The 15,750-nt window shown below is 38.6% G+C and overlaps 1 protein-coding gene across 4 annotated transcripts in view; it reads right to left on the minus strand.

Moving 5' to 3' along the window:
- Positions 1 to 15,750, minus strand: part of NR3C2 (nuclear receptor subfamily 3 group C member 2) — a 229,885-nt gene that overhangs the window by 35,069 nt on the left and 179,066 nt on the right. For all 4 annotated transcript variants that reach the window (XM_067297802.1, XM_013951706.2, XM_067297803.1 and 1 more), the window contains 2 exons: positions 4,219 to 4,557; positions 3,660 to 3,804 (listed from right to left, as the gene is read on the minus strand). In XM_067297802.1, coding sequence (XP_067153903.1) covers positions 3,660 to 3,804; positions 4,219 to 4,557 — 484 coding nt within the window. The remainder of the gene's footprint in view (positions 1 to 3,659; positions 3,805 to 4,218; positions 4,558 to 15,750) is intronic.

A 15,750-nucleotide genomic window follows, 5' to 3' on the forward strand; every position in this document is an offset into this window, starting at 1 on the left:
CTGAACAAAGGTAGTCAGATATTTCTAGCCTTGCATAACCCTAACAGGAAATCAAACCATGCATTAGTAGGGAGACATTTTGCACCATATTTATAAAGTCAAAGATGCGTTTAACAGCTCGTAACAACAGAGATTCCCATTTGTTGTTCATCTTGTCTACAGGCCTTCAGAATAAGAAAGAAAACAAGATCATGTATCAAGGCCTTCCAGAATCTTTACAACTTCCTTTTATTCACAGTAGTTAAGAGTAAGCGGAAAATATGTTTAATGTAAAACAAAGCAATATATTCTGCCAATGTCGACCTCTACTTTCACTCTTTTACTGTTCATTGAAGAAAAATGCTGAACCTTCTGGAGGCACTGAGCACTACTGGCAAGGGACCTTCCTAATTATTTCTTGCACAGAGACAGGAAATTACCTCTCCAGACACTGGATATGAAGAAATATCAAGAAAATGTTGGCCTGGTGTTAACAAGAACACATCTTCCAAGCTGGCAGTAGGAAAAGCCCATTTTAAAATCACCTCCTTTTCATTCTGCATCAATTAATACATGTAAAATGCCAAAGGCAGCAAAATACACAAAAAGTTGCATCAAGTGAACCTTAGGGAGATCTGACAAATTTTGTGGTACAGAAATTAAGGCCTGTGTTTGTAACTCCACACTACATTTCCAAGCTCATAGCACTCAAATAAGCAAAGGTAAGGCCAGACTTCAGAAATTCCAGAGCAAAGCTTCAAACCGTATGGATTTGTCACGTTAAACAAAGATTTTATGGCATATAAACTGTATACAAGTAGCAAAGAAAAACATGGAACATTTTCACAAACACACAGGAATAGATGTGAAATGAAGCAGTAAGGTTAAACCCTACTACAGATACATAGGAAATGCTGTTTGAAAGAAAAATTATAATAAAGCAACCTACTTCCCGAAGAAGTGATGTTAAAGATGAAACAAAATTAAATGAAATATGGGCATTGAAAAATCATTTGTACTGAATTATGTTATGCCAGAATTACGTTGTTGACTGCTTATGTTTTCTGTTCCACGTGTTTGAAAAACAGCTCTTAGACTTACTCAAGTTTTATGGAATTTGCTAGATTCAATCTCATTTTTTTTCACCTGAGAGATTAACCAGTCAAGACTACTTTGATTTCCATATCAGAATATATGTATTTATTTAATACCTGTTTCTTTGAATCTTCACTTTTCCAAGATGTAAGATGTTCTGTGCTTATTTGAACATTTTCTACTGAATGGTATTGATTTATATAATTCCAATAATTCACTTCTTATCTTTTGTCAAAACCAAGAAAGAATAGGGTTTATTGAACTTAGAATGGCACAGCAATTTAGGTTGGGAGGGACCTCTGAACGTCTCTAGTCCAACCCTTGCTCAGAGCAGGGCTTGTGGCAAAGCTGCAGCAGGCTGTGCAGGGCCTTGCCCAGCCCAGGCTTGAGTATTTCCAAAGACGGAGACTCCAGAGTCTCTCTGGGCAGCCTGCTTCACTATTTTACCACTCTCATTATGAATTTCCTGTTTCTGTTTTCGAGCAGGCACTTCCTTTGCAGAGACTTGTGATTTTTGCCTCTCATCCTCCCACTGGGCACCCCAAGAAGAGTCTGTCTCTCTCTTTTCTGTAACAACTTGTTAGGGAGCTGAAGGCTGCAGTGAAATCCCCTCTGCTCCTGGCACAGTTGTCCTCCGGCTGAACAAGCCCCACCCTCTCGGCCTCCCTTCCTGGGCCGCATGCCCAGCCCCTGATGGTCTGGGTCACCATCCATGGGGCTCCGTTCCGTTTCTCAGTGACCTCCCTGCACGAGGGAACCCAAAACTCAGTACTCCAAATGCAGGCTCTCAACTCAATGAATTACCGCTCACTGAGTGGAAACAGGGAAAACTTGGAATTTCCATAGAGTATGCAACATGAGCAAAGTGAGCACAACACTCTCGCTTCAGAGCTACACCTCTTAGCACTCTGGAGTAAGCATTCCACTCCTATTTTTTTGATCTGAGGAAATTTCTTACCCCAGTTACGTATTTCAAAAGTCCTTGTCCCCATCTCACAACTCGATAGCTTCTAATAATTTATTTTTCTTCTTTTTAGAAACATCTACCTTCTGCTAGCTTTGGTAGCTCTGTAATGAGCATATTGTTAAATTATGTAGAAGACCAGATCACTATCATGCAAACATACCTGTTTTGGGATGTCTTTATTTTGCACTCCATGAACCTGCAGTCCTTTCCCTGACTAGATGCTAATCTCAACCTCAGTATAATTCTGCAGCCACCCACCTCAGGGCTTGCAACATAAAACTCGCAGTTGAGCTCAACTTCTGAAGCTGATACTAGCTTCAGAATCAAAAATGCTAGCACTGCACATATACTTTTATTTGGAAGTGGGATTGATTTCCCTGCCCAATACATTTTGTCCCCCAACTGACTTTCTTCAGACGAGGGAATGCTGCTTCTGTGTTCGATCCTTTAGATCTGCATTCTCCCAGAAGAATTAAACTCTCTGGAGTTCACATTCAGTTAACTTTAGCTATAGATATTTTTTCTGTGATAATTCTCTAATGTCCCAAGTCATAGCGGAGGTGCTTTCAACATGGAAAATAGCTGAAAGTACATTTTCAACTACATGCAGTGACTCACCAATTCCTCCTCTTAAAAAAAACAACAACAAAACCCTCCCAAACCCTCCTTTGATACTGCTCACTGCATTGGGACCAGATTTTGTAATGCATTGATTATTTAGGAATTCTTAAATCAAAGGAAGATTATTTAGATGGACAATGACAAAGCATTTTCTTCACTAAAAAACAGTTCAGAATGCCTCAATAGATTGAGTGGTAAATTATTTGTTGTTCTTTCTTTTCCTGCTTTTTTCTTCATAAACACTCATGTCCTATTGATTATGTCTCATTTTTACCTCTAGAAAAAACAACCTTCTGGGATGTGCATGTGTCCTCAGTTTGACTGCCTGTGTATTTATTTATGTTCTGACTTCAGTGTTTTGGAATAAACACTAGATGAATGGAACACAAATTAAATTAAACTCATCAAAGGCACAGCACTAAAACACGAACTTAAAATATGAAGGAACACACATAGTCAGAAGGAATGGTTCCTTGGTTGATCCTTGTTTTCTCTGAATGTATCATAAAAGATGTTTCGTTACTGAAATAACATTTTGGCTTCTTTCATGACTGCAAAGAAGGGTAATTAAAACTGTCAAGAAAACACATTGAACAGCTGTATATTGTTAACAAAAGCACCATTATATGACTCTTTTGAAGAAAACCTGGCAATTTAAACATTCACTATTCCTAGAAGTTAGATATTCTTCCAAGCTCCAATAGATACCAAAAAATGTTTTTTTCCCTATAAATCTTCATTGTGTACCAGTCATATTTTGAACCAGCAGCATGTTCTAGTTTGTGAACAATTCCACATATGTAAGGAAAAGTAAATGGTGGTAGCAAAGCTATGCTGACTGAAAACTCAGTCAATGAACATTTTTTTTAGCTGCTTTTTAAGCTGGGATTAGATGACATTTTCTTACACTGTGGGTACACTTGAAAACCACATGAAGACGGAATACTCCTTCCAGCTTGTACTTGATAGGACCATAGGACCATTAAGGAATACTTACTCATCGAAGATCAGGTCTGGAGCAAAATAGAGGAACTGGCTGTTTGTATGTTTGTACGATCTCCAGCTCAAGGCAAACGATGACAGACACATCCATGAATACTGAATTAGAGTAATTTGGTCCTCAAGAGGCAAGTTTCTAAATCCTAGAGAACAAACCAGAAAATACACATGAACTACATTGTGCTCTACACAAGGGTTGGCCAAACCAGCACAGAATACATCACTTAGTATTTATTCTGCTATTAAAGAACGTGAGCAACACTTTCACAAAGTGTATTTCTGAAAAACCAAACTCAATTTTTCATTCCAGTGATATGTTTTCTTCGTAAGAGGCTATTATTCAAAATTAAAACTGTTTAAATATCAACCACAGACATATGCAATGAACATTAAATTGATCACAAATGCAATAATCTTCTATCAGATGTCCATCTTACTCCCCATATGTGGGTTTTCAACACAGCCCACAGATTAAAGATGAAATTTGTCAGGCAAATAGTACATTAAGTTAATAGGAAAACTGAAGAGAAATTTCACCAAATGAATCACAATCCTACCTGGAAGTATCTTTGCCCACTTTACCACCTGAATCATTTGCTTGCCAGCCAGGCGGTTTAAAGTGGAAAGCAGGTACTCTGCTGTATCTGGTTTTGAATTATCATATCCTGCATAAACAATCTCTGGTTCAATGCTTTCAAGGATCTTAACAGGAGAGGGAGTAAGTGCTGGTGAAATAGCAGACATGTGAGGAACAAGCGCTGTGTTTACAGATGGCTCAGTTACTGGAGCAATGTACGTAGTCCCTTCCTCTGGGCTTTGGGGTGGCGGTTGTTGTCGTTGCTGTGGCTGTTCGTCATGCATCCCTTTCAATTTCCCCAACTTTTTGGACTTTCGGGCTGCAAAGATAAACAGAACAAAACCCAAAACCCAAGTCAGTGAGAAACCCCATGTAATCCTGGCTTTTGGAAAATCAAGACAGAAGAACCATCTCAAACTTCTCAAGTGAAATGGATGCAGAAATCACCAAGACCTTAAGAAATATGTCACTGCTGCAGCACTCTTACACTGGAAAAAGGACCAAAAGAAACAGACAAACTCGCTTTTGTTGCTTCACTGTATGTGAAAAGGGAAAAAACATCGGTAATCTGCATTTCTATCCATCTCTATACAGATATGCACATAACATCCCAGTTGCTGTGGTCAGTGCTGATTAAACATTTCAGAAGTTTATTTGTTTTGTAGTTTACATGAATCATTTATCACCTACAAGTCTGTAATTCATGTTCTCCATTGCATTTGGTAATCAAAAGAAATCTTGCCCGCAATACCTAAAATTAGCAGACCTGCAGTCCTCCTAAGCTTTTGAGTCCTAGTGCACACCCTGGCTGCACCTCAACTGCAAATGTAGTCAATCCATTCTGAACAGTCTAATCTAGTCAGATCCCTTTGTTTTTGCTGCTTTGATACTTCTTTAACAGCTTCGTCCTCTCTCTTGGCTAGTTTTGAAGTAACTGTACGAATATTTACCAAGTAAAGCAAAAAATATTGAACCTCGTGTAACACCTCTCTCACTGCTATCAACATTTCTCTAACGATTTGCCGCCTTCTATTTTTTTTGGTTTTAATGCTACCCTCCCTATTTTTCTTACTATGTATTCTTGGAAGACAGCAATGCCAGTATGCATCCACTCTTTGCAGAGATGCCAGTCATTCTCCGTGGGTTCCCTTCCCAACATTGCCATGTGAAGCACGGATACATAAGCAGGCAGAAAGCCCCGCTTCCACCCCAGCAAAAATCTCTTGCAGCGTGAGAGAAGAATGGGAAATAAAGAACAGGACAATTAAGTAAAACAAACAAACAAAAAGCCCAATACCATAATCAGACTGTACCCAATACCATAGTTAGAATGCTTTCCCCTTGTTCTAATAGCTTATTGAATATTCTCAATTTTTGAAGTCTAAGAAGTATTTCCCACTGATTTCAATGGATGGAGAAATAAACTATTTATTCATTTTATATTTTGTATTTAATTTTGGGTTGAACTTCTGTCTTGGTAAAAATATATTTTAGCACAATGCTTCTCTCCTTTTTAGTGTATAATATAACCAAAAAAGGCAGCGCAGCTTGCTCTGTGTCATCTGTCCTGTTCCATTTACCCCTTCAGTATCATGGTTTCTATCTGCAGTCAGGGTCACCCCAGGATCTAAGGGCCCTGTAGCGGCATTACACGAAGCTGGCTCAAAGACCTCTTCCAACGCTGGCAAGTTTTCTAGGCCCACAGCTCACTGGAAGAGACAGTGCACAGTCCGGTGCCACAGGCTGTTCTGTTACAGGCTCAGGGGTCTTAGGGCCACAAGGGATCACTATGATCATGTAATTTGTCTTCTAACCAGCACAGGCCAAATACATCAGTTCCATGTTAAACGCAGCACGAACTAGAGACAAAATGACACCCTCTTATTTAACATCTTGTAAAAGGCACCAGTTAGCTGAACGCTTTCCCTATACTCCACCAAACATTCAGACAGGCTGCATCAAGGTACTGAGCATGTTTTTTAAAAACAGAACACACTGCAACCGTAGAAAAGGTAAGTAAAACAATCTTTAAAATCCATAAATAATGAACTACATTTAAACGTTGACAGCTCTTTCAGAATAACTGCTCTCAAATACATACTTTGTTATCTATCTACACGTTGCTAAAACTCTTGTCTGGACTTTTATCTTCCTGCCTCTTGATTATTGCAACAGGCCTTTTACAGGCATCAATAAACACAAGCTTATCTCACTCTTTCTGAGAAGACTATTGTAAACATCCTTCTTAGTCCATCCCTTGTCCCAAGTCCATCTTCTCTAGCTTTTCCCTTCATCAATTCCCCTCCCTCTTTATTTCCTATCTCCTTAAATGAAAGCACTTTTTCTGCATTTCAAGATCCTTTCTGGCCAACCTCCATCTCACCTCCTCTCTCTTCTCCATTATCAAAATGTTGACTTGCACATCAGCTCAGCACACCATGCCAGTACTTTCTGGGAAGTTTTCGAAACAAGCATTTCATACTTGTTACTATTTCTCTTATTATGGCTATGAAAAATCCCCTTAAAGATCCACACTACTACTACATTTTCTTCCTCAAACTCCTTAAACCCCACCTTTTTAGAAAAACCTCGTCAACAGTGAAGCTGCTGCTGTTCTGAGATCACTGCTTACCACAGCAACCATTAGTGTCTCACAGTTTCCTTGAAATTGCCGGCCTGCCTGCTCACACCCACTGGCTGCTATTGAGACTGCAAAGTCTTTAAGGCAGGATACAGATACACAGTGTTTAGGACAATACACGCCTGAGCACAACAATAGCCTGTTGTTTTGAATGCTTCCTTATTATTGACAGTACTTTAAACTCTCAGGAGCTGGCTCACCCCAAGTTCCAATGAAAGCTTATTTGTCAGAGAAAATCCATGAGATTGCTATATAAAATAGTAATGTTTTACTATAAAATAATAATATTTAATGTAAGCACTCACTGCAGTAGGAATGAATTATATTCAGGTTTCAAAGATGAAAGTCAAACAATGGCTGTTTGACCGAACACCTTCAAGATCTTGTTTATTAGTGGTGAGTACTGCACCCAGTAAGTGCAAATGTGAACATCAGTTCAGTGTCATTCCCATCCACCCAGCAGGACGGACACAAGGAGAGCAGGAGCTTCCTTGCCGATTTCAGCATCCCCGTAGCTTCGGAGATCTATAGAGTACTCGAGAGAACTTTGTACAACTTTTATAACTTCTGCTCTTTCAAAGAGCCGGACACCATTTTTAATTAACTTGTCTACAGCATATATTTGTGCTTTCAACAATTTCATAATTTCTCTGTGCTTGTAAACAGTCAGACCAATTGAGGCAGGCTGAATTTTTTTAATAAAAGAATTAAATACACAAATAAAAGTGCGCCAGCACTATTCACATTTAGTTCAAAATTCTATTAATCATCCATCTATACACTTTTTACAAAAACTTCCTAAATATCTGAAAGCAAAGCATTAGAACAGATTACATTAGGGAGACACTGTAATCACCATCATTGTAGGTTATGAGGAAGAAGTGAAACAAATATCTGCCAGGAAAGGTTCAGCTACTGCTGATTCTGTCTCAAGAGACAGGATAGATCAGAAGACCCTTCAAAGTCCTTTCCTATTTCTTACTATTCTATCATGAAACTCTTAAGAAAGCTCATTCAAACAATCTGGCCTGCTCCTTCCGCAAGGAAGCACAACTGAAGGATTTTTCATCCTCTAATGCATTGAGTTACATGGACGCTGACATCCATTCTTCAAGATGCAATTTCTGTTCTTAGTATCCAATAAGCCATTTTACAAAGCAGCAGCTGATCAGACATTTTGTTAAACAAGCTTTCCTCATGCTGCAAAATAAAACGGAGGGAGTTACAAACAGGCAAGGCAGACAACTCTTGAATTTAATTCTGAAAAGTAAGTGAAAATGCTGTTGTTCTGCATTTGCTGCAGTGCTACCTACAGGACTACATACTGGGAAATCACTGCGAGTATTAAATATAGTTTGCATTTACCTTAGAAGGGCAAAGCTGAACTTACACATTTTTCAACAAAATAAATCCCACAAGCCAAGCTAGGATGGCCAAGTTCAGCAGAATACTTGATGATAAGTTAACGGAGCTGCTGGCCACTGAGAAGAGTTTAAAAATAAAGCCTGAAGGAGTAGATAGCGATTAATGTTTGCTGTTATTATTCATTAAGTTTTATCAGGCCCTATTTTTTCTGTTATCAAAACAGGACTAAAAATAAAGAACTTGACATATCTTTCATGTTTGTAGAGGCAAAAAAAAAAAAAAAAAAAAAAAAAAAAGCATTCTCACCATAACCATACCAGAATAAGAAATGCATTGGTTTAACAACTCCATCAAGTATCTATCAACACAGATAACTGATTACATATTATTAAGACATAATTTTGTATGTTCCATTCTCTAAGAGTTTTTCATTAAAAGAAATAACATTCTTCCATGTATAATACTGGCATAAAAATGTGTTTTAGTTTCATTTTCTTCCATTATAGTGCCTTTAAAATGAAGCTGAGAAAAACATTACTGCTTGACAGTCATGTTTACAGTGAAGAAAACTGTATTTTTCATTTGGCTTCACGCCAGTACTCTAGCTCAACTGGTTTGGTAACTCCCACAGAAACCAACAACTGAAGATTAAATACAAACTCTGAGAAGTACTCTTGAGTTTATCTTTTGAAGGTGTTTTTCACATTTCCTCTCTAATTGGAATACCAACTGAACCAAAGCTGACCCCCCCCGCATCAGAGGTGAAAACAAGCACCCACCAGGACTCCTGTGTCTTACGTTGGAAATTGTTGACAAGTCACCAGGGGGACGCCCAAGGCATGGGACGCCTTGCGCTGCTGGCCCATGCCCGCCCGTACGGGGACGCGCAGAGCTCCCAGCCCGGCACCAAGGACCTATGGCCGCTCAGAAGTCTTCGCGTTTGAGCGCAGCCACAGCTGCGCCAAGATTTGCCATTAGCGCTCAGCATTTACAATGTCAGAAAATTTATTCTCCTTTTCTGTGTTAACCAGTTCATCACTGGGGACATGCTGGGGATAACTTAAATACAAAAACTTCCAAGAGGCTGTGAAAAAGTGTTCAGGAAGAAATATAAAATTTCATATTGCACAGCTTAAGCCTGTGGAGTATTTGGGGTAAGGACAAGACTTTTGTCAAGACGGCAGCCCAGTCAGGGACTGCATGTTATCTCTAACTGCAGGGTTTCTTGCATTTGCTGTTCAATGTTATTAGAGCCAGGAAACAGTACCGTAATCCCTGTACTTTAAAATCATCTGTGACAGAGTAAAAGTTGAAGAAAAACAAACAATAGTGAAAGATGCACTGCAAATATACCTCAGGTTAACACCTAAATATCTGGCAGAATTTTTTTCGAATAAGTATTTTACAATGTCTTGTGCACCACACGCACATGAAAAAAGAAATTAGGTGAAGTATCTGAAAAGCAACATACAGTTGGACTTTAAAAAAAAGCACATCCAACAGATGTTCCCTGTAGCTCTAACAATAAATTATAGTATAATGGAATATACTAACAGTATATAGCATAATGAGCTACGAGTCTGACTAAAAATAGCAGTCCCTATTCCCCTGGAAGGGATAGGCAAACATTTACCTGGATTTTATACAAGCAGGCCTGTGTCCAACACGTTCAAAGAAAAGTCTGCAAATTCCTCAAAACCACATCTTGTTCCAAATACTTGGAAGACCTCAATGACAGCAAGCCGAAAACAGGAGCGTGTTTGTTTATCACCCTTAACGTTAATGCCATCTGCCTAGAAAGGGACAAGGAATTCCTACAGAGGCGCGGAGGAAGACTGAGCTGCTGGATTAAAATCACTTTAACACAGTCTTAAGCACTGTTAAAACTGTAAGGTAATTTTCTTTCCCCCTAACTACAGTCTCAGTCTTATGATTTAGCAAAAAGGCCAGACTTAATCATTTGAAAAAAGCTACTGGCAGGAAACTGGGGTGAATTCAGATTTGGACAACTGGTTCTTTAGTATTGACCCTTCATCAGTTAGGCTACTGTCAAAAAGCCAAACAAGTGAGTTGTATGATTTCAGGATTCAGAGTTTTTGTCGGGTCTGTAAAACATTCAGCAGGCTTCGAACGATAGGCAGCAACTTACACTGCTGCATGCTAACGAACAGGACATTAACTGTGTATTATTAACTGGCCCCTATTGTAAATTATTTTCTGAACACAAATTAATACAAACATCAGTTACAAACCTATGGCATTGCTGATTTTGGGGGGTCAAGTTTGAGGTTTTGGGGTAGTTACAAGACAGGTAAGCTACTATAGGCTCTTTTTCAAAGTACCACAGTGAACTTGCACATGCTGTACATGTTTGGAGGGAGGAAATCCATGTTCTCTCTGTTGCCAGGAAACACACATGAACTAAGTTACAGACCCATACAGGCACAAATCTGATAACTATTTTTCACAGGCTCTAAATTCATAATTTTCACCAGCATTATTGTTAAAGAAATGGGATCCAAAAATGCCAAAGAGCAGAATGCTATCAATAGTAGATTACAGAACACAAATATTGTGGTTAACTCAATAGTTCTCTAACACAGTAATATCTTGTTTGCAGAACTGCATGAGTATTCAAATTTAGCAGCTGAAGAATCTAAAATACTCTGTAAATTCACACGAGCGTTCCGTATTCTAATGTGAAATAAGAAGTTTAGAAAATTATCTATAGTTATATGTGAATTGCAAGACTTGCAACTGATAATCCCCCAGAATCAGATATTTTTTAAGATGATATTTAGAGAACAGCTGGACTGCTGCCTATCAAAAAATAATTATTATTTGCATAGCTAAAGACTTGATATAGAAGACTAAGTTAGAACTTTATTTATTATTTGCAAAGCTCTGCCAGAATACCATCAAACTGACCGAACAGATCTTAATTTCATCCATGCCGCAAAACATATGAGTCAATCAGCACATTATAAAAACAAGTTGTCTATGGGGGAAAGGAGAGAACAGAGTGGAAGGAAAGGGGAAGCCAAAAAAGACACATCACAGAGCACAGAAAAAAGCTGAGAACAGACCACAAAGAAGGTAGCTGTTGAAGGAAAGAAGTAACAAAAACAGTAGAGAGAAAAAGAAAGCAATACAAAAGATAAAAGAAATGGACTAACTGGAAGTAAAGGAGAAGAAGAAAAAATGGAAATTGTAGTAAGTACATGTAAAAGACAAATGGAAAAAGGTTAGTTATATGCATTTCAAACAGTGTAAGAGATTGTTGTTTACCCTGTTATAACTTCATTTGAGATTATTTCATAGAATTTTTCACTTGCATAAAACCATTGATGATCTAGGCAGTTTGAGGATAGAATAGAAACACTTTTCTTTAAATACTGAAATCCTCCTCCTCACTCAGGTTCAGGTGACTGCCTTTGACTCAGTCCACTCTGTACGCCTTGCTCGTGGTACCTACATTTCAGATACTTCAGCTCCTCCATCCAGCCTGCTCCCCAAGCTCGCTGCTCAAGTTCTGCACCTCAGCTACAACAACCATCTCCTTTCCAGCCCCAACAACTGTTACATTTTTCCCTTCAAACCCACCCAAACTATTTCAGAGCTTTCCTGCACATCCCTCCGTTGCCACTTGCTTCTCCCCTCCAAAAGTTACCGACACTGCTCAGTGCAAGAGGTACCAAAAGATCAAGCTGTTGACTCTCCTCTCAATGGAGCCGTAACAGCCTTTGGGTATACTTTCCTCAAAGCCCTCGCCAAACATACACACTTGCTTGCTTGCTTCCACCTTTGTAGAGATAAGGACTCCATCAAAATGCCAATTTTTTTTTCTTTGAATCTCTTCATCATGTTTGCCTGATCCTTTGCCTCACTTACTTCAGCGAGCTGACATCTGTTCTCATTACCTATTTTACTGCTACCACAAATAGTCTGCTTCCCTTCCCCCAAACCTGTTGTATCTTGACATATATGAACATTTTGAGCTGTCTTGGTACAGACATTTTTTTTTCACTTAAGTGTCTAGCACAATGGGCATGAGATTTCACTGTGAAATTTCTAGATAATATCAGAGACATGTTATACATATATACACACATGCACAACAAATTTATGGGATAAAGTGAAAAGCAATAATGTAAACAAGATCTTAAAAGTCACCCCATTAATTCTACAAAGTACATTCACGAGTGCATCTTTTATCCTTCAGGAAATGAAGGCAGGAACAACAAAGACAGGATCTTAAAGCTTTCTTAAACTGATTACCCACAGTTGGTAGCTGCAGAAGATGAAGAACCTCTAAACCTGACCATGGGACATTGTCCCAAGGGTAAGAAGGAGGGCCTAGGCGCAGGTCTGGGAGAGACACGCACATGAGCTGATTGTCCCCAGTTTGACTAGACAGAGCAAGGTGAGAAAGCAATGAAAAGCAACAGCTGAAGTAGACAGAGGACAGGTTAACAGGGACTTCAAAGGGGAGCGCAAGATTCCTTAAATTTATCATGTAGGTCACACTATCAAAACAGTGGCCCTTCAAGAGTGGTTTCTGCTGTGGCATTTGGGATATGCTGAAGAGACCAAGTAGTTTATCCAAATATACTAAGAAAGGAGGCTGCAGCTGCCAAACACTCAGGGCCTGTGGTGGCAGGAGAGAAAATAAAGGCCCTGCCCAGCTAAACCAATTTTAAAAACTGTTTCTGACAGTTCGAACCCAGGTGAGACAGAAAGTAGAAAATGATACCACTGTTGCAAGTCCGAGGAATAAGTATACAGGTAGAATTTTTAGTTTTATTAACAAAGGAATGAAAACTTTCTTATCCTCTGCCAGCAGAAGCAAACATAACATAGCTTTTACTGGAAGAAAAGATCAAAGTCAAAGATTGAATTCAGTAAAACAAAATGGTAGGCATAACTGCAATAATGGCATAATTTGGCATTTCCGACATCATTCACAACTGTTTACTAATTAATAAGTATCACTTCCATCTGACAGGATTAACTGTTTGAAGACAAGGAATAAATGTTTGATCTATGGGTATGTCACATTTTATTTGCCTTTGGCCAGACTCTGTAAAGATCCAAGCACATCTATAAATATAATTCTTGCTCTTAATTCACATTCAGTATACCAAAAAGGGGGATACAGAACGGAAGAAGGAAAAAGCTCCTAAAATATGTTTTAATCTACATTATTTACATCTTTTTCATTGCATTCTTTTAACATATTTTGGATCTTGATTCTAATTTGATTTAAATAATAAAACTGACTTTATTTATTGTTTGCTACTTTGCTTGCTTATGTGACAATTTCAAAAATCTATGCATTTTCTTTTGCTTGGAAGAGGTTCTCATACAGAGTGCAGTGCTCCAGTAAAGCATTGTAGAGCAGAGAGACAACATACGTGTAGCAATGTCTCCTCTTGCTTTGGGCAGCTTCAGCTATACTTTGACCACCCCACTACGTTATTAACCTTCAGTAAAGGGAACTCTGCAATATCACTCATTTTTCTCCAACATTTAACCACTCAGTTTTTCCCCAATATTGCCTACATCACATCCTTTTTTTTCCGATTGCTGATTTCATGGTTTCTCATCATCCTTCTCCCAGTGGCCATAAAGAAAAACTTATCATTCCTAAGCCCTCTTTTACACCACTTCATGTACTAAAAGACTGGTATCATGTCCTTAATATCTTTCCCTCTTCTACACTAAAACACATCCAGTTTCTTCTACTCTTCCTTAAAGATTACATTTTTTCCTAAGCTTCTCATTATCGTTACTCTTCTTTGGGCTGTCTCTACTCTATATACACCTATCCTAAGGCACATGGCATGAAATTTCAGAAAGGAAGATTCAGTTTAGATGTTATGAAAACCCTTCTAAATACAAAGGTCCGTGAAAAACTGTAACAAATTATCAGGAGAAACAGCAGAGACTTCAACAGCAAATATCTTCAAGAACAGATGAGATATGTGTCCGTCAGGAATGACACAATTACCGCTAATCCTACCAACCTGCACAGGAATATACGTGACAAATTCATGAGGTTCCCCAGCCCCATGACTGTGACAGGGAGCGCTTGAAACTGGACACAGTCATCGTGCCAACACTTGCCAGCACAATACTGACTTAGTACCAAAAGAGACTTGTTTGCTTTTGCAACAATTTTAGATTGCTGATGCATATTTAACATATAAGCCATTATGCAACCATGCCTCTTTCTTTTCTGCAGTTCTCTGAACAGCTACTCTAAGGTATTTTGTACTTTCACACCTCTAATCTCCTTTCTAAATGTAACCCTTGCTGTTTACTGAAAAGGTTATTATATTGATGTCAGACATTAAAATTGAAGATGCTTCTGAATTCTGATTCCTCCCTCAAAAATCCTTAGGAGAATTTCCTAATCTGTAGGTTTATATATTCGCTCTCTGTCTTGTTATCCAAGTAATTAGTGAAATTGTAGACCCAGAACTGACCCTCAACAGCACCCTACTTCAGACGCCCTTCCAGGGTGACAGTAAACCATTCAGAGTTACTTTTTGAAAGCACTATTTCAAACAATTATGCATCCATTTAATGAGAATTTTTTATCATACTTTAATAAGAATTTTGCATTTCCTTCTTATTATAGATATGGCTGGATAAAGTGAGTAGTGAAATACAAATACCTACAGGCACCTCATAACAGTGCTTGCACACATCTTTTGGAACAGACTCATGTCCCTCCGCAGTGAAATGCCTTTTGTATACAGTATTCAGGATTGTGCATCCAGAGCCACAACGATCTGCTTGCAGCAATGGCATAAAGACGCCTTTGTAGCACTTGTAAAAGAAGCAGCCTTGCAAAGACTACACAGAAGCCATCTTAGTTGTATTTTAGAAAAAGTAAGGTGAAAGCCCAGGTCAAACCTTGTATATTTTGCAGCCTGATTCAAAGATGAGGTTCAGGCTACATACCTGTCTGATGAACAGGACAGTGATGTGGTCCCCAATGATCAAGAAAGGAAGGAACTGAGGAAGGTTTGGGAAAGAGACGGAAGGAATGAATCTCTCTTTTAGCCATGCTGAGCTTCAGGCTACACATTCGTGAAGAGATAGCGGACAAAAGCGACAAAAGAAAGCTGAGTTCCAAAGTGTATTTTACAGGAATATTTAGGTTGTCAGGGAAAATGTCTAACACATTTGCTTGTTTCTTAGTAATCCTCAAAGTGATAATTAATTGAAAAATAACAGTTTCATAGGGGTACTCCTCCCTGTGTGGGAACAACTTTTACCAAATGCCAATTAGTGGTTTCCTGTTAAAATCAAATCAAGCTGTTTTTGATAAAGCTTTTTAATGAGAAATGGCTAAAGTATGAAAATTTTCTCCATATATATTTCATATAAAATCCCAAACTGACATAATACAGTCTCACAGCTAACATTTTGGTGTATAAAACTCCCTCTTGTGCTTCTTCATTAATTTCAAAGGAAATGTATTTTCTAAATATTTAA

The sequence above is a fragment of the Apteryx mantelli genome, chromosome 5, assembly GCF_036417845.1.
Source record: "Apteryx mantelli isolate bAptMan1 chromosome 5, bAptMan1.hap1, whole genome shotgun sequence".
Lineage (NCBI taxonomy): Eukaryota > Metazoa > Chordata > Aves > Apterygiformes > Apterygidae > Apteryx > Apteryx mantelli.